Source organism: Lissotriton vulgaris, chromosome 5, assembly GCF_964263255.1.
Source record: "Lissotriton vulgaris chromosome 5, aLisVul1.2, whole genome shotgun sequence".
Lineage (NCBI taxonomy): Eukaryota > Metazoa > Chordata > Amphibia > Caudata > Salamandridae > Lissotriton > Lissotriton vulgaris.
The window spans coordinates 1,767,831,195-1,767,858,742 of NC_141693.1; the positions used below are offsets into that span (position 1 = coordinate 1,767,831,195).

Below are 27,548 nucleotides of genomic sequence, written 5' to 3' on the forward strand. Positions count from 1 at the left end.
TTAAGAGGTCCTTTTTCTATTTTTGTGAAAAGGCAGTACGTAGACTCACGTACATTATTACGTCGTTAGGGAGGCTTATTTCAGGAAGGACAAGAGGCACAGATGAGTGTCTTTAAAGTAAGAGTTTTCTTTCTTTTTTTAAACTCACATTTTTTTGGGTGGGTGGAAATCCCCCCCAACCCCCCCAGCCCCCTTTTTTAATTCTACCTTTACCGCACATTCCTTTACTACGTATTTCGAAGTAAAGGAATGTGTGGTAAAAGCTTTACGTGGTAACCACGCATGCGTTGTAAAGCATGCGTGGTTAAGTATAGCGTGGAAACGGCCGCATTGTAGTGGCTGTTTCCCCTGATTTTACCTTATCAGATACTGAGCACAAGCAAGAAAGTGGAAAACACAAAGTGAAAAGAAGGAGGAAGAAAAACAATGGAAAACCCAGCACCACAGGAGAAAATAGGGACGGGTAAAAGTGAGATTAAGGGCAGCACTGTCTGGTAGTGAATTCAAGGGGCCTGAATCACTGCTATGCATCCCTACTATTTGGTGTGCCCCTTTTTAATAGCACCAGTGGAGCTGAGCTTTGGGCACCAACACTCATTCTTTTACAAATTAAGCACTGTAATCTATACCAGAGGTGTAAAACCCAGATCTATGACTTTTGGCTCGATTTCAGGATCACCACATGAGATACATTTGTATTCAGTAAATCTAAGTGGAAAATATTATGCATGCAGTGGTTAACCAGACAATCTCTCATTGGTACATATTGGACCTCTCAGCTCATAAGTGGTCCTGTGAACCCCTGTAGATTCCTTTGCAACTCTGATTGCAGTCAGAATGCTTTAACTTTTGTTCTTTAGCAGTATTCCAGGTTATTAGCAAGCTAGATACTCTAGTTTTCAACAGAGCGAATAAAAAAAACCAATACTTTTCACCAGTGTCAAAGGACACGTAATGTTATGTGATGTCATCAGCGCCTATGGGCATTTGAGGTCACTTCTGCTGCTGGTGTTCGCGAGTGCGGCCTACGAGACTTGTTGTCCCCCATTCCTCTGTACTTACAGCAAGATCTAGGTCTTGATGGTCTTTCACTGACATTTTTTACTCTATGTGTAGGTATTTATATTGATGAACATTGATGAGAACAACAAACACTGCATTACATCAAAAAACTGTTTTCTTGAGAATTTGGATTATAACCAGGGCCGCTGGAATTATGCAGTAGGAGAGGACCAAATTAGAGAACAGAGGTGACTAAATTGTGTCTCGAGAAAAGGCAAATTATGTGGCATAATGCAGCATATTTGGTTATACTATCACTTCGTTATTTTGTAATTTTTACCCATTTTAACACTGTCTGGGCAAAGGTTTTACCTCAGGAAGCCTTTAAGACCCAGCAATAAATCACAAACAGGTAAACAGTCAACCAATACAAAGGACATTCTTCTGAACAACTAGTGTTGGCACATGTTTGGTAACGTTTGATCCATTTAAGCTAGAATCAGCACACTGTCTATTACCTTTTTAGCAACACCTCTGAGGGTCCAGCTCCACTGGAGTCATTTACATATCCACTCCTGTGCGGACACCAACCCTGATTAGAGACAGCCACAAACACTTCTTACTCCTAGACTTCCTGTGGCATTTGGCGCCACTCATTTTGAGTCCATTAAACATCCCTCCTCACAGGGACTCACTTTTAATTAGTTAACCTCCCCACATAGCCTCAGATATGCTAAGACTTTATCAGGCCACGGTATTTCGTTTTTTAACATTGCTACTCCTAAGCGTATGTCTTCGCAGAGGGACTCACTTTTAATTAGTCAGTCGACTGCTACGAGCATGGCATATCATTATAGCAAACGACAAATGCACAACAGGAAATAATCTTCTAATAATATTAGATCACTAGCTTACATTCCACATCCTGGACAACCAGTGCCGTTCTCAACACTAACCGAGATCTCATCCCTGTCATGCATCCTTACTAGGTGTGCTAGCATACTTCTTAAATATCACTCTAAGATGGCGCCCCCTTCTACAAGCTTCCTCCCCCCTCATCATGGCCGCCACTCACACTCCTACTGAAGCCAGTTGGCTAGCACTCCAGCTCCCGCGCCTCAACGCTGACACTCTTCGCTGCGCACCATTTCCAGGAATAACACCAGCAGGAACCGGGCTGGCTAGTTACCTTCCCGGAACCGGCAATACAGGTTAGGTCCTCCGCCGAGTGGGTGCGAGTTACTGTGAGTACTGACCACTTCATTGCAGCTACCAAGGTAAAAGACCCACCAACGCTTCAGATATTTAGCAGCAGACATCGCGCTGACTACGTTAATGTTCCCTAAGTTTTAGCGAACTAGCAACGTACCACTGGAGGGTGTGGGCTCCGGCCGTCCTACTTACTGAAAGACATGGCGCCGGGTTGTTGGGCTTTAGCGGATTGCTAGATCCCCTTTTTGGATCCCGTACCGCCCGGAACACGTCTGTGCGCCGACCTACAAACATCTAGACCGGGGTGTGCTGCCTTGGGACAGTATACAGTACGATCCACGGTTCACAGGTGTATTGCACCGCTAATGCTATTACTTATTTATTTATTTCTTTATTTAGTGTGTCTTGTATAGCGCACAGCTACCCCAACGGGGTGTCCCAGCGCTCCTGTGCGATCTTAAGCTGATTTAAATGTTTTTATAGATAGGGGGTTAGTAGAACAGGAAGGTTTTTAAGGCTTTCTGAAAGGGGAGTTCTTCCTGGATCATTCGGATGGAGATTGGGAGCTTATTCCAAAGGGCAGAGGCACATACTTGAAAGATTTTTCCGCCTGAGCGGGTTTTTTTGAACCTGGGAGTGGTGAGCAGGATTTTTGAAGAGGAGCGAATGGGCCTGGAAGTACTGTAGGGGGAGAGGCAGGCAGAGAGGTAGGCAGAGCCCTTGCCCCTAATTGCACGATGTGCCAGTACTAATGCTTTGAATTCTGCCCTTTGTTGTATTGACAGCCAATGTAGTCTACGGCGGTGGGGCGTGATGTGCTCACGTAGGGGAATGCCACTAACCAGCCGTACTGCAGCATTTTGGACTGTCTGGAGTCAGTGGCATAGTCCTGCAGACAGTCCAGTGTATAGGCCATTGTGTAGTCCAGGTGCGAGGTGATCAATGCCTGGACTATGGTCTTCCTCGTGTTGTTGGGTAGGAAATTTATGAATTTTCTCACCATCCTTATTTTGGCAAAGCATGCTGCAGAGACCGTATGGATTTGCTGTTGGAAAGATAGGTTGGAATCCCATCTAACCCCTAGATTTTTCACCGATTCTTTGGGCTGGGGAGGGGCACTCAAATCAAAAGGCCACCAGATGTTGGGATCCATAGGGGATGGCTGGTGAAAGAATAGTACCTCCGTTTTCCCGGCGTTAAGCCAGAGGAAATTATTGTCCATCCATTGGGCGATGGTACGCAGGCAGTTTTTTAGTGCGACAAAGGTGGAATCGGTGGTGCTATTGAACGTGAATAAGAGTTGAATATCATCTGCGTAGGAAGTGGCCTTTATTCCAGTTTGGGCGATGATTTCAGCAAGGTGTGAAAAATAAATGTTAAATAGGAGGGGACTCAATGAGGAGCCCTGGGTCCACCGCATCTCAGTCTGTTATTTGAATGCATTCATTAACTTGTGGTCCTTTTGCACTACCCTCCCAACGGAACCCCCCCACCCCCCACTCCCCACACCCCTCTCCTCTTTTTAGGACACATGCTGGATGAACGTGTCTACTTGATGCTGCCACCCGATGGGGCTAGTCTTGTATAAAACATAGGTGAGTGGCTGCATCTTAAACGTATTGTGACAAGCGTCCACCTGCCTGTTTTTCTGATGCTCTTCTGCCACATTACTGTTTTGGTTTTTAATGTGCCACATGCTCTGTAATTATACGCCATCACTGCACTGCATTGCTTGAACTATTCCATATCAAATTAGCATTACATTGTTTGGCAACATTTATGGATACTGCTGACATACTTGGCGATGAGACAATCCTATTAGGATTAGTCATGTTTTAAGTGACTGTTTTGTTTTTATTTTTGTGCTCTTCTATTCTTAGATTGACTACCGCACCTACGGACACCACACACCACTGGTGCCACCACACTGGTAATATCTAGGTTATTACACCTCATTATCAGCCATGCAGTGTAGATTTTAACTTTTATTTGTACGTCCTGAAGAATTGCCGCCTGATCCTCTAGGGGACAAGCTAGGCAAGAAACATGTTGACCTCATGACACACTGACCAGCTGCCTATAACATTACTATAGGCAGTCGCCATCACTCCTTTTAATCAGGGTGGGAGACAGGATTATTAAATTAGTTGCCCTTATCCTCCCTCTCCCTGTTTTAACTCACTTTTTAGACACCATTACAATACACTTCTACACTTTAGGGCCCCTTACACGCACTCACAATACAGCAAGAATAAAAGATCTCCACCAAAGAGCCCCCACTGAGGGTGCCCGTCCGGTATTGCAGCGTCGACCTGACAAGGAGCATGCCCAATGATGAAGCATGACACCCAGCGGGCTGGGTGTGTGAGGGCCCTAAATCCGAAAGGAGGAATTCCCCATCCTCCATCTTGGTAGCCAGTCACTTGCACTTATTTCCAAAGTCACTTGTAGCCTCTTTAGGAACTACATACTCCATTTTTTGTAACTTTTTTTTGTTGCAAATATGTCATACCCACAATTATGAGAAAATGCCACAGTTCCAAAATCTCATCATTCCTGTGGCTATGACTATACAACTGCATTGAATTTTTTATCCCATTTTCACAAGCCCTCAGGTGAAGCCTTCTTATTTTAACCCCTTCCGTGCTCCCGTTGGCTAACGGCAGACGGGAGCACTCCCTCCCTGGTGCTGCAAATGACCGTTGGCCGCCACAGGCCCACCCACCTTTTAGAACGCCTGCACCGCGGCGGAAGCGCCGCCGCGGTTAAGACGTTAGGAGAAAAAAAAAGTTAAACCAAAGCAGAGACAGCGAACACAATTTTGCCACTTGCAGATGACATTTAAACACCTTCTTCCGGTCTGGTGTGTTGGACACATTCAGACCTGAAGAGCGAAAGCCATTGACTTTGACTCAGTTGTCTTTTCCACCCGCCTCATCGGCCATTTTCTCAATTTAGACGCAAGATCAATCAAGTTCAAGCAATCATCTCTTGCAGGGAGAAGAAAGTAATTTTAACTCCTCGCTGCTTATCGCAGTCTTAGCCATGATTGGAATCGCTGCTCGGCCAGCGCTGAATATTCAACAGAGGATGCTGAATATATGAAGCACTTGCGCTAAGTGCAGCAGGTGGGTAATAAGCGGACAGGTATCAGATGCATTGGCCAGACAATCCAGTAGAATTGGCTCTTTAACTTGCTAGAGGAGCATGCTGGTGCGAACACACTGAACCTTCTTGCAAGCATGTAATAGTGCAAAGCGCATAATCATTCCGCTAGGCTTCCGGTAGCGGACAGAAAATTCAATTTTTCTTTTCTTTCTCCTTTTTTTCATGTGACAAAAATATATCAGACCAGAAAGCGACATCTCGCTGCCTTGACATTTCATCACCACTATTTCCGACAGTACAGGGCCTTCGGCTTTATAAGGTAAATGTAAAATTTTCCACATGACCTTTAAGAATATTCAACGTGTATGGGGCAGGGTTTGACTTTTATTGTGAAGGGATTAGGTGTCCCACATTTGGTGGTATGCATTCCTGCCTGCTGGGATTTAGTTTGTGTGCATAGACACGGGTTTACATTTTTTTAGCACACCAATGTTTCCATGTGAAACCTGTACTATCCTCGCCCTCCCTCAACACAGAGCATTTGGTTTCCTTCAGTCTTTTGTACCTTTTTTTATTTTTTATTAACTCATGGTGGAGATCATCTTTAATCAGTGGTTGATTGGTGTAGAAATGTGATATTCCAGTAGGGTTGGGAGAGAGTCTGTTACATCACTGGATCGCCTGGGGTTGTGGCTTGCTATGAGGAAGACCTGATATTTCTGAGGATCAGTCAGGGAATTCTACAACTTTCCCTACATACTATTTGCAGTAAACATAAATCTGCTCTGCCACCAGCTAAGAAGTCACTCAAAGGTGAAATTTCATCCAAAATATTCAGTTTTGTTACTTTATGTATGTGCCCAACGGAGTAACATAGGCAAATGAAATATGTTAGAGAACACAAAAGACAGGGAAAGAAGGGGAGGCGGTGGTTAAATGTATGCAGTTAAAATTGAAAAAAAGGATAGAAGTTACATTGGAAAAAAAGACTGGATAATTCTGGGTTTTGTGAAAAAAAAATGTTTTGTGGAACTTCTCTTGAAATCTAATAAGTTATCTCCATTTAAACGAGGAGGAATTATTGCATATTTTACATAGTGTGTCTTTAAATTAAACAAAGTTTTTAACACTCAAGTGTAAAAATACCTTGTGTTTCTTGTTTTTCCTCTTTCGTAGCTTTATATTGCGGATAGGATACTAAATTCCCTTAGAAACTTTAATTTCGATAAGAGAGGGACCAGAGTTCCAGAAAGTGCCCAGCACAACTTTCTGATGCATGGGATCAATGGTTCTGCATATGCAATGGTCCAGCGTTGCGAGGTCTTCGTGGCTGCCAACACTTCTGGTCAGAGCCTGTATTTTCTCGTTCTGCAGTAGCTTGACTCCAAAGAATCCCCTCAAGGACATTGAACAGCCGGAAAAAACAGGTTGACTTTGCTCTCAGTAAACAGGACTTCTGCTAAACTGCAATACTGTGCCAACTTCCTCCGTATTATTGTGCTACAGAAACATATTCCAATACCCGCTTGGAGGCTGTGGGGGGTTGAGTAGGCACTGTAGGAAGGTTTTAACAAATGGTGAATTATAAAGAAATGCAATGCAGCACAAATCTAAATTCCTAGGCGGTTCCAAACACACCGCTTTAAGCTGGGCCTGTACAGTAAGACTTTTGAGGACTACCCTTTGGTGCATCTGAGAGAATTTTGAAATACAGTGCCCAGTCTGGCGGAACTGTGAAACCAGAATCCTGGAACAGCGTCCCCAAATTTACCAAATGGCGTGATCTGGAGAAAAGTCACTTTACCTCCCTGTTACTCAGTTCATTTATTAGGAAAAATTAGGAAGAATCAAAAACGCTCTATAATAAACTAGAAGGGCTGTTTGACTATGTCATACACAGAGCTTACACTCAAGTGCAGATGCGTTTATATTGACCTTTCTACCTACTCTGACCAAAAAGTGAATTTGTGGACACTTAGCAGCCTACTCTGTGTAAGTGCTTAGGTCTGTCAAGTCGCCCACAACAGAAGTGTTTTCCTCTCATGTGTAAGGGCTAGGGTGGACAGAATAGTGATTTTTGTTTGTGAAACCCACTTAATTTTTGCAAAAGTTACACAAAATGGCATGCATTTTTTTAAATGTACTTGGCCAGTATCTCCATTAAAATCGAACGAGAGAGTATATATTGCATGCAAAAGCCAAACAAGATGTCTTCAGGATATTGGCTTGAGTAGAAAATGTCTCTCGATACATCATGTACTTGAACCAGCAAGTAAATACTATCCCCTAGATTCATCAAAGTCCCGTTTTGCGAGTCCTTAATAGCGTTTATTAAGGAATCGCTATTAAGGACTTGCAAAACGGGATTCATGTAGGAATCGCTAAATAAATTGCGATTCCTACACATTTCTTATTTGCAATTAGCAAATTGCTAATCGCAAATAAGGAATAACTCCCCATTCATTCCTATGGGCCTAATGCCCATAGGATTGATTGGGGAGTTATTCCTTATTTGCGATTAGCAATTTGCTAATCGCAAATAAGGATGCGATTTCAAGGGTGCTAGGGGTGTCCTGAAATGTAATCTACATTGGTGTTGCGCACACACATGTCCAAAGGACATGTGTGTGTGCAACATGCAACTTAGAAAAATGCATTTAAAAGCATTTTTCTGAGTTTGCTATTTACCACGAGGTTTAACCTCGTGGTAAATAGCGGCCCGAAATTGCGATTTCTCAATTTAAAAATGGTTAATGAATTGCATTTAAGGAATCTCAAATAGAGATTCCTTAAATGTAATTCCTCGCAATTTAGCGAATTCGCAATTACCGATTTTTGCATTTGGGATGATGAATCCCAAATTCAAAAATTGTGCTCGCAAAGGGCCAGATTCTCAGAAACTGGCCCTTTGCCAGCCGATTTTTCAATGATGAATCTACCTATAAGTGATATAGTACATACACATAATGGCAAAAATAATTGCAAAATCTATGTAACGCGAAATATAAGAAAATAGCCTTCATAATAAAAATGTTGACATGTCCTGAATCAAAGACATGAGAGACAACCATGATTCTTTGATGAACAAATGACGAGAACTTGATCATCACCACAATTAGTTTTAAACACAATACTAAACACTGAACGCTTGTAACCAAGAAGAGGGGTGTTTGATGACACAAACCACTAAAGAAAGACTTAAAGCCTCTTCAGGATGCTATTCTGCGCATCATTTCGTATGGAATATTCCAATAGCATGCCAGATCACACCGCATTGAACTTGAAGTCAACAGCACCAAACCACAGAGGGGATGTGTGGCAAGAGAAGAAGTCCCACCTGTTCGTGCGTGACTGGTATAAGTCTCTGTTTGGAGAGCTCCCGGAGAGTGCTGACGTCTGTCCTCATGTCTAGTTTACATCCAACCAGCACCACCTTTGCGTTGGGGCAGAACTCCTGCGTCTCGCCTTGCCACTGAAAGAAATAGAAGACAGACTGGTTAGTTTCATTTGGTCCTGCATCCTAAAGGTGCATGTAAACCACAGTCATGGTGGCAGCCACTGAATAGAATAGGAACGGACATTCTCCTAAAAGGAGTCTCAACATGGTCACTTTATGTTTACTAACTACCACATAGGAAAATTAACCTAACTTCAGCTCTATCTCTTGCATGTTAAATTCACTCCTACCACCAAGGCTGTAGCACTTCCTGTCACCAGGCATCTAGACAATGGGACACTCTCCCTCCAGCCAGAGTTTCAGTCCCTAGTTTGTAAATGAATAAGAGCTAGGGATCAAAGTTTTGTTTAAAAGCCTGTAGCCGGGGCTATCGAAGATCAAATGCCAACCCTGCATAGCCTTGATTCCACCTTTTACATCCACCTCCAGACACTCTCTGGCCCTTTATGTCACTCTTGGAGGCTGCTGATGTCTCCCTTTCGTATAATATACCATCTTTCTCCTCCTATCCTTGTGTGTGTTTTCACTCACTTGCCCTGGGTCAAAATCTGATGAGGAAAAATAAGTGCAGGTCTCTAAAATTCCATGAAAGAAAATTTGGGGAACTTGTCTCACCCTTAATTAGGAGTAGTCTTCAGCATATTTGTGTTCACTCTGCATCATCTCATATAAATAACAATTATTCGGTTTAGTGTGTTTTACGTAATATTTGTTTTTCTTAAACTTTACCTGGAAACTGTTATGCAAGATCTGTGAAACTGGATGTGTTGCATGTTTGTATGGGCTGCATAAGCAACTTTCATCGTGTGAAAAAAGCACTCAATAATAAATTCATGGAGGGAGGCTTTTGCGTGGCTTTTATGCAAGGGATAACCTGCATACATGTTTCACACAGTTGACTGCCCAAATGTAGATCACTTAATACCAAGTAATTTTAATGAAAATTATGAACATCACACCTGTAGATTAGTTCAACACCCTGTAACATTTCCAAAATGCAGCTAGAAGTCAATAATTCTTCTTGTTTAACAGACCAAGGGGGAGATTTACAAAATCTCCACGCAACGCAGCGCAGGCCGCAAAAGGCTGCGCTGCTTTGCATGACAGGGAGGAAGCAGGAGAGCGCCATCTTTTTAAATGTATGGCTCTCTCCTCCCCTTTCCCTTATGCTGGCGCTGATTTCAGCTGCCTAGCGCCATTCACACACCTTAGCGCCAGGGTGTGTGCATAAGTCTAGCATAGGTTTTATAAAGGAAGGATACCCTTTCTGTACAAAATATTATGCAAAGTCTTAAAAGGAAGGAGAAATGAAAGCATTTCTCCTTCCATCCTAGATGAAAACGGCGCAGATTTCTCACGCTAAATCCTACTGTTTTTAGTAAATTGGGTTTAGCGTGGGAAACCTTGGGGGCTTGAATGGGAACACACATGCACCACCCTTGATACGCCCGCATGGCGCTAAGTAATGCGAAGCAGCGTAATGCACTTCTTTAGCGCTGGAAAGTTAATTAAGCAAAGAACATTTTGCGTTGTTTTGGGTCACTTCTGTGACACAATCACAGTGCAAAATCTTATTAAATCTCCCCCTTAGTTTCCCTCTCCTTCCTCGAAACACTAAAGCTGCCAATGGTATGAAGAAATGCGCTGTAGGTTTACATTTATCGAGTTATGTCATCCTGTTTCACATCATTTCCCCCCTAGGAGAGCAGAACCTCTCAGGACTTGATGCCGGTTTAGCTACTTTTATCCATGATGTTTTTGTCAGAGCACTGTTTACACCACTCAGCACTGTAGTATCCCTAAACAGAGGTGCTGGAGCACAACGGTGGGTAAAGGCTTTGGGTGTACCAGTACCAGTAGGAGAGCCTCCCAAGGGAAGAGAGGCAGACACATGGACTTTGGAAGAGTTGCGGGGTTGAAAAGCAGAAAGGAGAGAGATGCATGGATTAAGAGAAAATATTCCACCATAGCAAAATGAAGAGAAAGTGCCCTGGGATTTAATCTCACACCATTGCATTATGGAAGTTGCAGTCTTCGTTTGCTTCAAATGAACCCCGAATAAAGTACCATATTAAACGTTTTTTACAAGGAACCCTCGTCTTGCAAGGATCCACGAGGTAAACCTTTTTGAAGGTGATGCCAAGGTCACCAATGGAAGCAGATGGAGAAAAGAGGGAAGAAGCACACAAATGGGAGACTGGATTAGGAGAAAAGTCGAGTTGATAGCTAGATGATCGTCTCAAGTGTATGTCCAGGAGGACTGGAACCGTGCTAGATGTTCAGGCTTTCCACAAACGATAACACAATATGTACAATGAATCTAAATGAAAATCGTTTACGTTGTTAGTGGTCATCCCGAAAATCTGGCATTGATGTGACCCTCCTGGATCTATGCTGGGCAGCCTTGAGACAGGATAACACAGTAGCCTCGTCTCTGAGTTCTGTCTCATTTGATCTGCAGTTTAAGACCCATCCGCAATCATTCATGCCGACTTCACTGTCACCATTCCAATTGCTTTATCCACAAGACAGATGAGAAGGAACTTTGCAAGCAGGTAGGTCGGGCAATGCAATGGATGTTGTATCTCAGAGGCACATTTCCGCACTGTAATCAGACGAGGGCATCTCCTGGGGACTACTGTACATTTTCTAGAATGGTGCTCGACTTGAATCCATGCAGCTTTTGCAAGCGCGATTACTGATAACGGACAGTTATTAGGAGAACAGCCCCAGGCCTGACCTGTCCTGCAGAATACCCCTCGTTCAAGTCTTACTTCATTTCCCTCTCTCCTTGCTTCTCAACTGCTGAAGGATCCCTTAACAAACAACCGCTTATAAGTCTGCGGTCTGCCATCATCAGTGGGCATGGTGTTGGGTAATTTTTATACCCACTGACTTTGAGACGTGGGATATAGAGCCGGAGAGAAAAAAAGTGTTGCACTCTTCATTTGCATGATCTTCAAAGTTACCCAAAAGTTTTGATATTGATGCATGAGCTAATGGGGCCTACGCAAATTACCACTCTAAAAAAAAAAACAGGCTTGAATGTCAGAATTTTGTTGGAAGTGGTGTCTATGTGCATGGTCAGAATCTTACAAAAGATAAACGTTTGTAGACTTATATAGTGCTGCTTATCACTCATGAGGGTATCCAGGTGCTGTTCAGGGGCATGGGGAGAATACGTGATTTGCCCAGAATCACAGGATGGTGCACCAATGCCGATACTCAAACCCTGATCCCGGGAACCTGAGTCGACAGGTCTGGTCGCTGCACCACATCCTGTCACCTTAGATATATTGGATGTGGTCTTTGGCTGATATGTCAGAGATTCAAGTTGTAATACTTTCCCACCCACTGCATTACATCATGCAATCCTCTCCAAAACAATCTATATCCTTGTGCACCAGGAAACATAAATAACATTGAAGTGCTTCGAAGCAGACTAACCTCTTCCACCGTAATTCCTATTTGCAAGAAATACTTTTATAAATAAGTATTTCCCAATCATTTTATTCTTCTCCCACTGCCTCATGGAGAGATGGATATTTTTTTACTGTCGTGTTCTTGCTTCGTGTAACAACCAGTGATCACTCTGCAGACATGCAGTGGTGCTGTGCTACAGAGGACTGATGGACTTACACCTCCTGCCCAATCCTGAGGAAGCGGGTACACAGAAATGAGTTTCATTTCAAAGTGCCACACAGGGCTTTGTTGTAAAACTATTTGCAGTTTACATCGACCACAAAGAAGCCTATATTTGAAGGCATTGTGCTTGAAATGCGTTTCTGAGCATTTGTTTAAGATCTGGATCAACTTGATCCCATTTCCTCTGTGTCCGTTCCAGGTCATGTTGTGTTTTCTAACAGTGGGGATCCACTTGGTAAACATGTGCATTAATTCCAAATTGGTCCTAGCTTTACTCTGCTGCCCCATCTGTGACTCCCAGGGCTGCCAGTGGAGACAGGTCACCTAACTGCTAGGGTCATGCTGAGTCCAAGTCACCCGATTCTTAGGTGACCTAATGGAAGCCTAAGGCCCACATGCATCATTGTAGGAATTTGCGATTCCTAAATTGCGAAAATTAAGGAATCGCAATTTAGGAATCGCAAATTGCTATGCATCAAAAAATCGCAAAAGTTTTTGCGATTTCCTAATTTTCCTTATTTGCGATTCCGTAATTGCGAATCGCAAATAAGGAATCGCTTTACATTGATTCCTATGGGCCTAGAGGCCCATAGGAATCAATGGGAAGGCATTCTCATTTTGCGAATTCGCAATTAAGGAATCGCAAAATGAGAATGCAATTTCAAGGGTGCAGGGGGGGGTCCAAAGGTCCAGAGGACCCCCCCTGCACCCCTGGAATGTCATGTAAGTACATTTTACTCACACACATGTCCCAAGGGCATGTGTGTGTGTAACATGTAAGTTTTAAAAATGCATTTTTTTGCATTTTTGAAACTTTTCGCAATTTTTTTCCCTTAAAAATTGCGAATTCGCAAAATAAAATTAATCATGCATAGCATTTGAGAAATCGCAAAAAATTGCGATTTCTTAAATTGCGAAACATGAAAAAAATAATAATAAAAAACACAGCAAAAGAATTCATCATCAAGTTAGTCCATCCAAATACACAATAATTTATCTAAAAACAGAATAAAAGCTATAAAAAGTGTAGAAAAAGGATCCAGGGCCAACGTACAATGAGCATCACAGAATTAATTTACCTATATATATATATATATATATATATATATATATATATATATATATATATATATATATATATATATATGTTACAAACACTTTTAGTTCTGGCTTAACTTGCGCGCACGAATTGCCCACATCCAGTGTAAGAATTTTGCGACAGCAATTACAGTGGGTTCAGAACAATCTGTTTTGAGTATCCTTAGTGCCTCTGCACCAGGGGTAATGCCCTTCAACAGGCAAATAGGCTTCAGCCAGGTGTGCCTAGGATATTTGTACACTGGACAGATAATCAAAATATGTGCTATACTTTCCAGCTGAGATGGGCAAAATGGACAACTTGTGCTGGTTTTGGCATGCCATTTGCCGGTGAATGAATTGACAGGAAGCATTCCCACCCAGAATTGGTGATACCGTTTCCTATTGCAGGGAAGTGTGATAAAATCCCAGTACCCTTCGTAAGCAATATCATGTTTTAGCTCCAGGAAGTCTCTTGTAAGGGATGGACTGGTACAGATCCTAAAGCTTTTCATAGAAACCATGGTCCAATATAACTCCTTGAAAACCTTTCTAGGCGGGAAAACATTAGCAGGGGGATTCTCCCACAGAGGGCTCAAGCCCATAGCGGTGTAGACTGCCTTGGCCTCTTTCATCCATGGAATTCTACTAGCGCTATCAGCATTTCTAACTTCGAGAAAAGCCTGAGCATACTGGGAGAGATCAGGGGTGACCCACAGTCTCCTCCAGTAAGCCACAGGTCTAAATCGTGCTACGTCCTCTATTCGTTGACATCCCAAATCGTAAAAGAGGGGCAATAGTGGCGTGGATGTTGAAATGCCAGTTATTCCCCTCACAAAACTTATTTTGGGAGCTCGTTAAGGCTGCTAAGTTACTGAACCCCAATAGTTCAGCCCCGTAAAGGACGGACGCGCTGATTTTAGTACTGTAAATTTTAAGCACTGGCGCGATCAGTTTTGAAGCTGAAAGGCGGAGTTCCTTTTTTAGGGCACCAGCTAGTTGTGCATGTTTAATAGCCAGCTGATTAGAGTGAGGTTTCCAGTCTAATTTAGAACCCAGTATTATACCAAGGTAGGAGAAGACTTGGGTCTGCTCCAGCGTAACACCATTCATAACCACCCTCCCTCTTACAGACTTATTCTTGTGCAGCAGCATAAACTTTATCTTATTCACAATTACTGATAAGACCATGATGCTTGCAGAACACCTCGAAACGCACAATAGCCTTCTGTAGGCCTTGCTGCATTTTAGAGATTAACAGGGTGTCATCTGCAAACATTAGCAGAGGGATCATCTTGCCATCGAGTTTGGGGGCATCAGTGGGATGGTTCTTAAAATACTGAATCACCCTGTTAATGTACAAGGAGAAGAGTGTTGGTGCTAGCACCCACCCTTGTCGAACCCCCTGGAGATGGGAAACCTATCTGTTACTTTCCCTTGCTGTCCCCACCGTCCTTGGGCAAAATTTGCGTCATGAAGTTTGATTAAAAAAGCCAGTGCGTCGAGTGGCATACCCTGTCCAGCAAAGGCGCTCCACATCTTGGCACTCGGCACTAAATCAAATGCCGACTTAAGGTCGACAAATGCACCATATAACGTGCCTCCTCTAAGGAATACCACCCACCAATAAATTAAAACAAATCTGAAAACCTGATTGATAATGCTCGTATCTGAGTGGAACCCAGCCTGAAGAGGAGACAAAATGTCCTGCTCCCCGATCCAGCCTTGGATTCTGCTCAGGACCAGCCTGATGATCACCTTCTGGATGCAGTTTATTAGGCTTAAGGGCCTGTAATTTCCCAGGTCTGTGCGATCCCCCTTCTTATAGATCGGGATGATCTCAGCACCCTTCGATGTGTCTGGTATGGGGGAGCCTTTTGCAATTGCGTTGGTGAGGGACTGAATATAAGTTACCCACACTCCCCTATCATGAACAGGTCAGAAGGTACACAGTCCAACCTGGGTGCTCTACCCTTTGGGACTGTGTTAAGCGCTATTACGACCTCCAACTTGGTGACATGTAGGGGTAGGATGTATTTGGGGATATTAGGGAGATCAGGACAAAGCTCTAAATCCTGAGCTGGGGGCGAACTGGATCGTAAATGCGATACCCACAGCTCTGGTGGTACATGATTAGATGGTTGTTCCCTAGGATTCCCCTTCCCCCCATTTGACCAAATCCCAAAATGCTACGATATTCCTGTTACTCCATCCAGTGCTGCTCATCCCATGCCCGTTTTGTGTCATGTTGCACTTTCTTATACGCCACCCTAGCGTTTTTAATCCTATCCCTGTTTTTGGTTCTTATAGCCCTAGCCAAGGCTTTGTAAGCATTCCTGCATGATTTCCCATACCATGTTTCCGCCCTGGAATTAGACCTATTCTTCAAATTTTGTACATTTATTATAAAAAAAAGCCCTTGAGCTTGTTAAAAAATTCAGTGTGGATGGGAATAACTTTAGACACCATATCCTGCAGCGTGACATATTTTTGAAGGTCAGCTGTAGCCTCAATGGCCAACTCACTCATCACAGCTAAATTATCCTCTTTAAGAAGGCAGTTCGACCATTTTACTCTCCTTGTGTCGTTGTTGAGGAAAGTGTCAATACCCGCTGGGCAAGCTTCTGAAGAATAACTTCCTAACAACTGAAAAGACAATACAAGCAGATTTTTGTCACTTTCCACACTTTCCAATACGACCATGTCCTTAATAGAGAACCAGTTTTCCTTGTTAAAAAGGATGTAGTCTTTGCGGCTACTACGCAATCCATTATTGAAAGTGGGAGCTCCCTGCTTATCGGACTCCGTTCGTCCATTCACAGCCCTTAGCCCCTGTTCCAGGATTAATACTTTAAGCTGCAATGCAGCTTCTGTCCACTTCTTAATTGGAGGTAGGGACAGTTGCGGAATGTCCCAAGAACAGTTTTCCTCCAGAGTGAGGTCTATGTCATTGCTATCAAGCGGTTCAAAGCAACAATTGAAATCTCCCGCTACTAAAATGTTCCCCTTCCCATTATAAAGGTCGAGATACGAGTCTAATAAGTCAATGGTATCCGAGGCTTTGCCCCCAGGCTTCCCCCTTGAGTAGATATTAAAGATGAAGAGGTCCTTACACTCCGGAGTTTGGATTTTAATTATTAACATGTCACCACTCTCTTAACCCAGGTGGTGAAACCCCCCATCGGTCTACCCCACAAACTGGGGGCAGCAGGCTTAAAGAAATTTAAGTAACCTTGTCTGTACTCTGGTTCGACTAGCCACGTTTCCTGAAATAGTATAACATAGTTTTTATCTATAAATGTGAGCCAGTCATGTGATATTAATTTAATTTAACCCTGTGATGTTCCATGAGACCAAAGACAATTGTGTACAGCCAACGCTTAGATTACTGCGTTGGTTATGCCTGCTTGCACCAGGGATTACACTGGGGACAACTTTGCCTAGCCCTGGACATACAACAGTCTTTGAGTCCTTATTTGTACTATTATCCACCCCTATGTGATCGATAGTTGATAACATTGTGCCCCTTGGCTCTGGTTATTCCTTATAACTTTTATTCTCACTAGGGCCCTGGGTTGTACTCACACCATATATTTTGCGGTCTGTTTTGGGAGGCAGTCAATCGTTTTCATCCAGTGTGCTAAGCACCTCAAATCTATTGGCCATCGAGACTGCACAATTGGTGGATCCTGGCCAGTTCCAGGTTGGCCTCGCCCTTGCTGCCCTGGGATGTGTATCAGATCAGTAGAAGTATCCCAGCGGGAGAACACTGATAGCCTCAGTACTAATCCGAAGGGGGGCTACCCGATCCAGGATACACCGAACCATGTTCGAGTACCTGAAGCTTAAGACTATACAGTCCCCATCTAAACCTTTTTGAGAATGGCCTACCCAAGCTACCCTCCTCACCATCTTAAACTCACTAAAGAGATGGTTCCCAAGCCCTGTCTTGATATTCAAAAAGCGGAGGGCCTTATTCTTAAGTGAGGACCAATGCTCCTCTTCTTGATGTTGTAGTTTCGGAACATTTGCTAAAATAATGGTGTGTGGGGTCGCCTCGGGTGGAAGATGTAAGGATGCTCCTACCAACGAAGCGCTTCCCAAGCCCTGGGGTCTCCCTACTGGGCCCTTTGGCACTTCCCTACCTGTTGATTCGTATAATGTAGGGGAATTCAGAGGGGTTACCATGGAAGATGAGGGGCAGGCCATGTTGGAACGTGGTGGTCTAGATAAAGTTCTCTTCTCTCTAACGGCTGAGTCTTCAACATGTCTGTTCCCAGGGTTAGCAGGTTGATCCTTAAATATGTGCTGCTCAATCTTTGGTCAATTGCTCCTAGTTTCACCATTACGGGGTTAATCAGGGCTAAAAGTTTTTTTTCCAACTTTTTTTGAGGTCAGACTGAAGCCTTGGGGAGTCATGATGACCTGTCACCAGTGCGGATGGATTTTATTTATTTATTAAGTTTTATATAGCGCAAACAAGATCTTCACAGGTATCAGAGCGCTTTACATAGACGGATACATGAGGGAGCAAAGTCAAACAGGTAAATCAGGCTTTACATAGAAGGGTGCATGGGGGAGCATATTCAAACAAGTAAATCAATAAATCACAGTATAAATAGTACAACTAAGTGACAAAGCCAATCATGTGAATGATAAAACAACTCATACAAATAAGTCAAGGGTCAAACATGTAATACAGATCAGTGCAGGGTGTTAATAGGGTTCGAGATAGTAGCTCAAGTGTATTTAGCCATGAGGATAGCTTTTACTTCTTTTTTTAAAGAGTGTAGTGGAGGAGATAATGCCCTTCAACAGGCAAATAGGCTTCAGCCAGGTGTGCCTAGGATATTTGTACACTGGACAGATAATCAAAATATGTGCTATACTTTCCAGCTGAGATGGGCAAAATGGACAACTTGTGCTGGTTTTGGCATGCCATTTGCCGGTGAATGAATTGACAGGAAGCATTCCCACCCAGAATTGGTGATACCGTTTCCTATTGCAGGGAAGTGTGATAAAATCCCAGTACCCTTCGTAAGCAATATCATGTTTTAGCTCCAGGAAGTCTCTTGTAAGGGATGGACTGGTACAGATCCTAAAGCTTTTCATAGAAACCATGGTCCAATATAACTCCTTGAAAACCTTTCTAGGCGGGAAAACATTAGCAGGGGGATTCTCCCACAGAGGGCTCAAGCCCATAGCGGTGTAGACTGCCTTGGCCTCTTTCATCCATGGAATTCTACTAGCGCTATCAGCATTTCTAACTTCGAGAAAAGCCTGAGCATACTGGGAGAGATCAGGGGTGACCCACAGTCTCCTCCAGTAAGCCACAGGTCTAAATCGTGCTACGTCCTCTATTCGTTGACATCCCAAATCGTAAAAGAGGGGCAATAGTGGCGTGGATGTTGAAATGCCAGTTATTCCCCTCACAAAACTTATTTTGGGAGCTCGTTAAGGCTGCTAAGTTACTGAACCCCAATAGTTCAGCCCCGTAAAGGACGGACGCGCTGATTTTAGTACTGTAAATTTTAAGCACTGGCGCGATCAGTTTTGAAGCTGAAAGGCGGAGTTCCTTTTTTAGGGCACCAGCTAGTTGTGCATGTTTAATAGCCAGCTGATTAGAGTGAGGTTTCCAGTCTAATTTAGAACCCAGTATTATACCAAGGTAGGAGAAGACTTGGGTCTGCTCCAGCGTAACACCATTCATAACCACCCTCCCTCTTACAGACTTATTCTTGTGCAGCAGCATAAACTTTATCTTATTCACAATTACTGATAAGACCATGATGCTTGCAGAACACCTCGAAACGCACAATAGCCTTCTGTAGGCCTTGCTGCATTTTAGAGATTAACAGGGTGTCATCTGCAAACATTAGCAGAGGGATCATCTTGCCATCGAGTTTGGGGGCATCAGTGGGATGGTTCTTAAAATACTGAATCACCCTGTTAATGTACAAGGAGAAGAGTGTTGGTGCTAGCACCCACCCTTGTCGAACCCCCTGGAGATGGGAAACCTATCTGTTACTTTCCCTTGCTGTCCCCACCGTCCTTGGGCAAAATTTGCGTCATGAAGTTTGATTAAAAAAGCCAGTGCGTCGAGTGGCATACCCTGTCCAGCAAAGGCGCTCCACATCTTGGCACTCGGCACTAAATCAAATGCCGACTTAAGGTCGACAAATGCACCATATAACGTGCCTCCTCTAAGGAATACCACCCACCAATAAATTAAAACAAATCTGAAAACCTGATTGATAATGCTCGTATCTGAGTGGAACCCAGCCTGAAGAGGAGACAAAATGTCCTGCTCCCCGATCCAGCCTTGGATTCTGCTCAGGACGAGCCTGATGATCACCTTCTGGATGCAGTTTATTAGGCTTAAGGGCCTGTAATTTCCCAGGTCTGTGCGATCCCCCTTCTTATAGATCGGGATGATCTCAGCACCCTTCGATGTGTCTGGTATGGGGGAGCCTTTTGCAATTGCGTTGGTGAGGGACTGAATATAAGTTACCCACACTCCCCTATCATGAACAGGTCAGAAGGTACACAGTCCAACCTGGGTGCTCTACCCTTTGGGACTGTGTTAAGCGCTATTACGACCTCCAACTTGGTGACATGTAGGGGTAGGATGTATTTGGGGATATTAGGGAGATCAGGACAAAGCTCTAAATCCTGAGCTGGGGGCGAACTGGATCGTAAATGCGATACCCACAGCTCTGGTGGTACATGATTAGATGGTTGTTCCCTAGGATTCCCCTTCCCCCCATTTGACCAAATCCCAGAATGCTACGATATTCCTGTTACTCCATCCAGTGCTGCTCATCCCATGCCCGTTTTGTGTCATGTTGCACTTTCTTATACGCCACCCTAGCGTTTTTAATCCTATCCCTGTTTTTGGTTCTTATAGCCCTAGCCAAGGCTTTGTAAGCATTCCTGCATGATTTCCCATACCATGTTTCCGCCCTGGAATTAGACCTATTCTTCAAATTTTGTACATTTATTATAAAAAAAAGCCCTTGAGCTTGTTAAAAAATTCAGTGTGGATGGGAATAACTTTAGACACCATATCCTGCAGCGTGACATATTTTTGAAGGTCAGCTGTAGCCTCAATGGCCAACTCACTCATCACAGCTAAATTATCCTCTTTAAGAAGGCAGTTCGACCATTTTACTCTCCTTGTGTCGTTGTTGAGGAAAGTGTCAATACCCGCTGGGCAAGCTTCTGAAGAATAACTTCCTAACAACTGAAAAGACAATACAAGCAGATTTTTGTCACTTTCCACACTTTCCAATACGACCATGTCCTTAATAGAGAACCAGTTTTCCTTGTTAAAAAGGATGTAGTCTATGCGGCTACTACGCAATCCATTATTGAAAGTGGAAGCTTCCTGCTTATCGGACTCCGTTCGTCCATTCACAGCCCTTAGCCCCTGTTCCAGGATTAATACTTTAAGCTGCAATGCAGCTTCTGTCCACTTCTTAATTGGAGGTAGGGACAGTTGCGGAATGTCCCAAGAACAGTTTTCCTCCAGAGTGAGGTCTATGTCATTGCTATCAAGCGGTTCAAAGCAACAATTGAAATCTCCCGCTACTAAAATGTTCCCCTTCCCATTATAAAGGTCGAGATACGAGTCTAATAAGTCAATGGTATCCGAGGCTTTGCCCCCAGGCTTCCCCCTTGAGTAGATATTAAAGATGAAGAGGTCCTTACACTCCGGAGTTTGGATTTTAATTATTAACATGTCACCACTCTCTTAACCCAGGTGGTGAAACCCCCCATCGGTCTACCCCACAAACTGGGGGCAGCAGGCTTAAAGAAATTTAAGTAACCTTGTCTGTACTCTGGTTCGACTAGCCACGTTTCCTGAAATAGTATAACATAGTTTTTATCTATAAATGTGAGCCAGTCATGTGATATTAATTTAATTTAACCCTGTGATGTTCCATGAGACCAAAGACAATTGTGTACAGCCAACGCTTAGATTACTGCGTTGGTTATGCCTGCTTGCACCAGGGATTACACTGGGGACAACTTTGCCTAGCCCTGGACATACAACAGCCTTTGAGTCCTTATTTGTACTATTATCCACCCCTATGTGATCGATAGTTGATAACATTGTGCCCCTTGGCTCTGGTTATTCCTTATAACTTTTATTCTCACTAGGGCCCTGGGTTGTACTCACACCATATATTTTGCGGTCTGTTTTGGGAGGCAGTCAATCGTTTTCATCCAGTGTGCTAAGCACCTCAAATCTATTGGCCATCGAGACTGCACAATTGGTGGATCCTGGCCAGTTCCAGGTTGGCCTCGCCCTTGCTGCCCTGGGATGTGTATCAGATCAGTAGAAGTATCCCAGCGGGAGAACACTGATAGCCTCAGTACTAATCCGAAGGGGGGCTACCCGATCCAGGATACACCGAACCATGTTCGAGTACCTGAAGCTTAAGACTATACAGTCCCCATCTAAACCTTTTTGAGAATGGCCTACCCAAGCTACCCTCCTCACCATCTTAAACTCACTAAAGAGATGGTTCCCAAGCCCTGTCTTGATATTCAAAAAGCGGAGGGCCTTATTCTTAAGTGAGGACCAATGCTCCTCTTCTTGATGTTGTAGTTTCGGAACATTTGCTAAAATAATGGTGTGTGGGGTCGCCTCGGGTGGAAGATGTAAGGATGCTCCTACCAACGAAGCGCTTCCCAAGCCCTGGGGTCTCCCTACTGGGCCCTTTGGCACTTCCCTACCTGTTGATTCGTATAATGTAGGGGAATTCAGAGGGGTTACCATGGAAGATGAGGGGCAGGCCATGTTGGAACGTGGTGGTCTAGATAAAGTTCTCTTCTCTCTAACGGCTGAGTCTTCAACATGTCTGTTCCCAGGGTTAGCAGGTTGATCCTTAAATATGTGCTGCTCAATCTTTGGTCAATTGCTCCTAGTTTCACCATTACGGGGTTAATCAGGGCTAAAAGTTTTTTTTCCAACTTTTTTTGAGGTCAGACTGAAGCCTTGGGGAGTCATGATGACCTGTCACCAGTGCGGATGGATTTTATTTATTTATTAAGTTTTATATAGCGCAAACAAGATCTTCACAGGTATCAGAGCGCTTTACATAGACGGGTACATGAGGGAGCAAAGTCAAACAGGTAAATCAGGCTTTACATAGAAGGGTGCATGGGGGAGCATATTCAAACAAGTAAATCAATAAATCACAGTATAAATAGTACAACTAAGTGACAAAGCCAATCATGTGAATGATAAAACAACTCATACAAATAAGTCAAGGGTCAAACATGTAATACAGATCAGTGCAGGGTGTTAATAGGGTTCGAGATAGTAGCTCAAGTGTATTTAGCCATGAGGATAGCTTTTACTTCTTTTTTTAAAGAGTGTAGTGGAGGAGATAAGCCTGGTTTCGGGAGGGAGTGAGTTCCAGATCCTAGGCGCCATTCCTGAGAAGGAGCGCTTGTATGTTTTTTCCTTCCGGAATCTTCGAGGTTTCAGCAGGAGATTGTTTGTATCGCTTACCTCGTCCCCCTTGGTGCTATCAAAATCAGTGGGTATAGCCGTAGGCCCTCTAGGCCCATGAGCTGCAATCCTATTCTTTGCCTGCTTTGAGATCTGGTGACTAGCCTTGGAGGCACTACGCACTTTCCTTTTCTTAGACTGATCGTTACCTTTAGGAGCTTGTGATGACCTTAGATACCTAGTGCGGATATTTGGAGGGGAAAATGGGGTTCGGCAAGACGAATTGTCCATTTGTGAAGATTGGGGGGTACCCTGCTGTGAGCTAGATATAATCCTTAGAGAGATTTGGGGGCTCCCAATTGGGTTCTGGCACTGGAACTTGCTTTGCAAGTGTATTGAGTGGGTCTAAGGAGAGACTCCGTACGGTGAGCTCAATCTCATGTATTAACACGGATTTGGCCCGCGTGAGGAAGGCATCTAGGATCTCCACCACTCCTACGCCCAGCCCCCCCTACATGTAGTTTTACTCATGGCCTCGGGTGAAAACTTGACCGAGATACAATTTAGGAAATTAACGGAGATAACACAACTAAATAACACAACTTGATCCTTCAACTTGGACTCTCCTTTCAGCACGAAGGAATGTAAGAAATACCCCCTTAAGTCCAAAGTCAGAGTCAATTGCACAGGCTTACTTCAAATCCAGGGAAGATGTTGAAGGGGTGGCCCAGCCCAGCCTCTTCCTGCCGCTGATGGGCGCGGATGGGCCCGCCCTTGGCCCGGGCATTCTGTGCGTGTCCCGTGCCGCGGGAGCTTGTAAGTGGTTTTAAAGTGCCGCCTGTCGCTTCAACTTTGAAGCGTTGGCGGGCGTCAGGCGACGGGAGAGGGACGATGGGAGTTGTAGTCCCCTCCCCTCCACCATATGGCTGCAAGGTCCAGGAGTTGTTGCAGCCCCCACCGGGACTGTTTGAAGACTGGGTGGCGGCAGAAGCTGCGATTGTAGCAGACCACCCCCCCCCCCGGGGTCTGTATAAGCAGGGCAAGTAAGTCCAAAATCACCTGGGATTTGCAGGCAATTTAGTCACTGCTGTAGACATTGCCTTATTGTTAAAAGAGTAAGAGTAGGGCCCCAATCTTGTGCTCACCAACTTCGGACGATGCTACTTAATGTCAGTGTAGACATGTGCCAAAGATGCATTGTCTTGATTCCACCTCCTGCCTCTGTAATCCACCACAAGACACTCCCTAACTATTTTAACTCATTCTTCCAAGTTCTTCTTCTTTCCTGCTTTCTCTCTTTGTTTCTGTTATTCTCTTCCTTCTTCTTTACATCTTATGTTTTTCTCTCTTTGCTCTGAAGGAAAGTCTGACGTGGACAAATAAGTGCCAGTCCCCAAAAATGAATGTTGGTAGGCCCCACTTGCAACCACCAGCTCAGATTCAGCACTGGCTCTAGATTTGCATTATTTTGTACAAATATTTGATCAATTGATGGTCTTCTTGGAGGGTTCTCCAGACTCCTCGCTTTATTATGAAATGCAGTGGAATGCTCTCCTTCTGTACTCCCTGTCTTTAAAACAAAAACTCTATGGGAGACCAAGCCCATTTCCTAAACTGGGACTTTGACAACACTGTGAAAGATTTAGCCAATATCAGAAACTGAACATGGAAAGTTCCTGGCCACTTTGATGTTCTATCCCTCCCTGCCCATATGTAAATAGGTTTAGGATAGGCAGAAACAAAGGAAAATTAAACACGGTCATCTCAAGGAGTTGGTCCAGCAGTGATGCCAGTTACAAACTTGACAGGTTTCCAGTTGTTCTATCTAGTTCCAAGGCCTTGGGCGAAGGATGGGCAGGCTGTTTAGCCATTAAACAACTTCTGCTGGATCTCTATCTTCTCATTAGAAATCATAAACGAACTATATTGTAATTTATAACTTCCTGTGGGTGGGCTCCAATCATGAGAACAGGTGGTTGGGAAAATTCCCACATTTTCTATAGTCACCTACTTTTCTTGTAGCAAGCACTGCGGTATTTATTTCATTTAAATTGGATGTGTTGTTTTTTGTATAGTGCTAGTATTGTTTGGCGATTACTTTCAAGGACTTGTTAAACAGGAAGTGGAGGAAGAAAATGGAGAAGAAATAATAATATTGCTGAAAAAAGTCAATTTGCAACATAGAAGTGCTGGTTCTTAAAAACTGTATGGTGCTTTCTGAAATCTGCCATGACATGAATAAAAGAATGAATGAATGACGTTTGTATAACACAAACAAACACCAGAAAGCGTCATGGGCCGCAGGGCCGTTTCTAGGTGTTTTGCCGCCCTAGGCGAGAAATGAAAAATGCCGCCCCCTCCCTTTTTCTACCATCACTCTCTCCCCCGTCATCCAGGCTAGAAGAATAAATGCATTAGATATAAAAGAACTTGTATGAAACATTAAACAATAAAGCACAGCAAACATGAAATAAGTAAATAAGCACTGTTCATGATATTTGAAGTGGTGTGGGATGTAATAAAATATCTACATGTCATGATAGCCTGCCCAGGCCTGAGCCTGCCTGGCCTGCTGCTGCTGCAACAAACAGACCTGCCCCACCCGCACCACCATCCAAACCTCACTCAGACACAGGCACCCGTCACCGTCACCTCACCGTCCCTCACAGTTCTGCTACCCACCCAGCTTTCAGTGTTTTGCGCGTTGCGCCAGTCCGGCCGTCACTGAGACCCCGAGGACGAGCTCGGAGTCGGAGATAATGATTATCACTCACTCACAGGCCGCCGCCTCATTATTTCAACATTTGCAAATAGCAGGCCTGAGTGAACAACATTATTATATGTTACATGTACAGTCAGTATTGCATGCAATGCATTATGCATCCGATCCATTCCATATTCCGAAATATATATTTATATTTATTTTCACAGACAGCGGCCTTCCCTGACTGCACTGACTCACCGCTGGTGTGGTGCACTGCTCAAGACTCAAGTCAGTCACGTACGTCTACTCCCCACGACCCACCACGGCAGGGCTGTGTTGATTGCAGGCTCGTGGTTCTGCCGGAGTCGGAGTGGAGACAGTAAATAAAGAGGGCCGGGAGACGGAGTCGGGACCGGACAACAAGACTGTCTGGCACTGGTATATTCACGGCCATCACACAGGGCATCAGCCAGGCAGCCACCAGAGCAGCCCTGCCGCCCACCAGGCCAGCTGACACAGTCCGTCCCCCGCGCGCGCCGAGATGGTAGCACCGTGGCACTGGTGCACCGGCGCGCCGTGCGTCACCGTCACTGGGCTGCCCTCCCTGGCTGAAGCACTGCTCCCGGATTGGCCACAAATGTTTCCCAGGGCCGTCATTGGTAGCGCTATCCAGCGCTACAAGATTGACGGCCCTGGGGACCCACGCTTACACTAGTGTTGCTCCACACGCAACTATTCTAGGGTTCTCGCCGCCCCCGCCACTACTCTAGGGTGTGCCGCGCTCGGCTCTAAACTGCGCTACATGATGTCACGACAAGACAACAACAAGCAATTACTAGCAAACAGCAGGTGCGCTTCGCAGAGCTTGCACAGTGCACACTCCACTGCATGATTTCCTGTTTCCTGTTGCCACATGATTTATTTATTTGCCAACACAATGCCGCCCTCACCATTTTGCCGCCCTAGGCGGCCGCCTAGTCCTGCCTAATGGCAGAAACGGCCCTGATGGGCCGAGAATTTAAATGTATAGTGAGCAAGACTTAGTAGCAAAGATGGGTCGTAAGTACTTTGAAAATGTTCATAGCTTTCAACTCAATGCATTTGTGTAGACAAAGCATCTTAAGGGAGGGCTGCTGCCAAAAAGGAACAGCCACCTTGCTGAGATTTTCTAAAGAGTGGTACATTAAAGAGAAACAGAGATCCTGAGATCTCTTATTGAGGGAAGAAGTGTATGAACAGCAGAGCGGCCAATCCCGTAAACAGCTATATGCACAAAGCAAAGTTCCTTGTATTGAATTGGACTTGAAAGAGACAACTAATAAAGAGGGCAATGGGTTTGAGTGTCCTAATTGAACTTTCTCGACACGATGAAAAGCCAGACTGCCAATTCTGTACACTTTGTAGTTCAATGATTGATAAAGCTGAGAGGCCTAGATAGCAGGCATTGGCAAAAACTATCTGAATTCAATGAGAGAATCTGCAGTGCAGGTTTCAGGATGGTCAGGGTATAAAAGGGAGGATTTTCTTTAAAATCAGCACCGGATGATAAAATGAAATGCAGCATGTCCCTGGGATAACAGGTTAAGTTCTTCACCTATTCAGAAGCCCGGGTTTTTAATCTTGTTGACTTGTGTTGGACCGTGGGTGGCCTGTACAAGTTACAGAACCGAGTCTTGGCGACACTGAGCTTGGGGAAGGTGAAATTCATCCACAAAGGGATGACAGACAGACATTCATGCGTTCCTGAGTTTCCCCTGCTGGTTTGTTGAATTCAACGACCTGGGAGCCATCCACATATAAAATCACGTGAAACCCAAAGGCTTTAAGGATTTTGACGAAAGGAAGGAGAAAGGTATTGATGAGGATAAGGGAGAAAGTAG

General features: G+C 44.2%; 1 protein-coding gene across 1 annotated transcript in view; it reads right to left on the reverse strand.

Annotated features, from left to right (window-relative positions):
- The window catches only part of RND2 (Rho family GTPase 2), a 239,358-nt gene that overhangs the window by 24,761 nt on the left and 187,049 nt on the right, over positions 1–27,548 (reverse strand). The window contains exon 4 of the mRNA XM_086924049.1: positions 8,660–8,794. Coding sequence (XP_086780175.1) covers positions 8,660–8,794 — 135 coding nt within the window. The remainder of the gene's footprint in view (positions 1–8,659; positions 8,795–27,548) is intronic.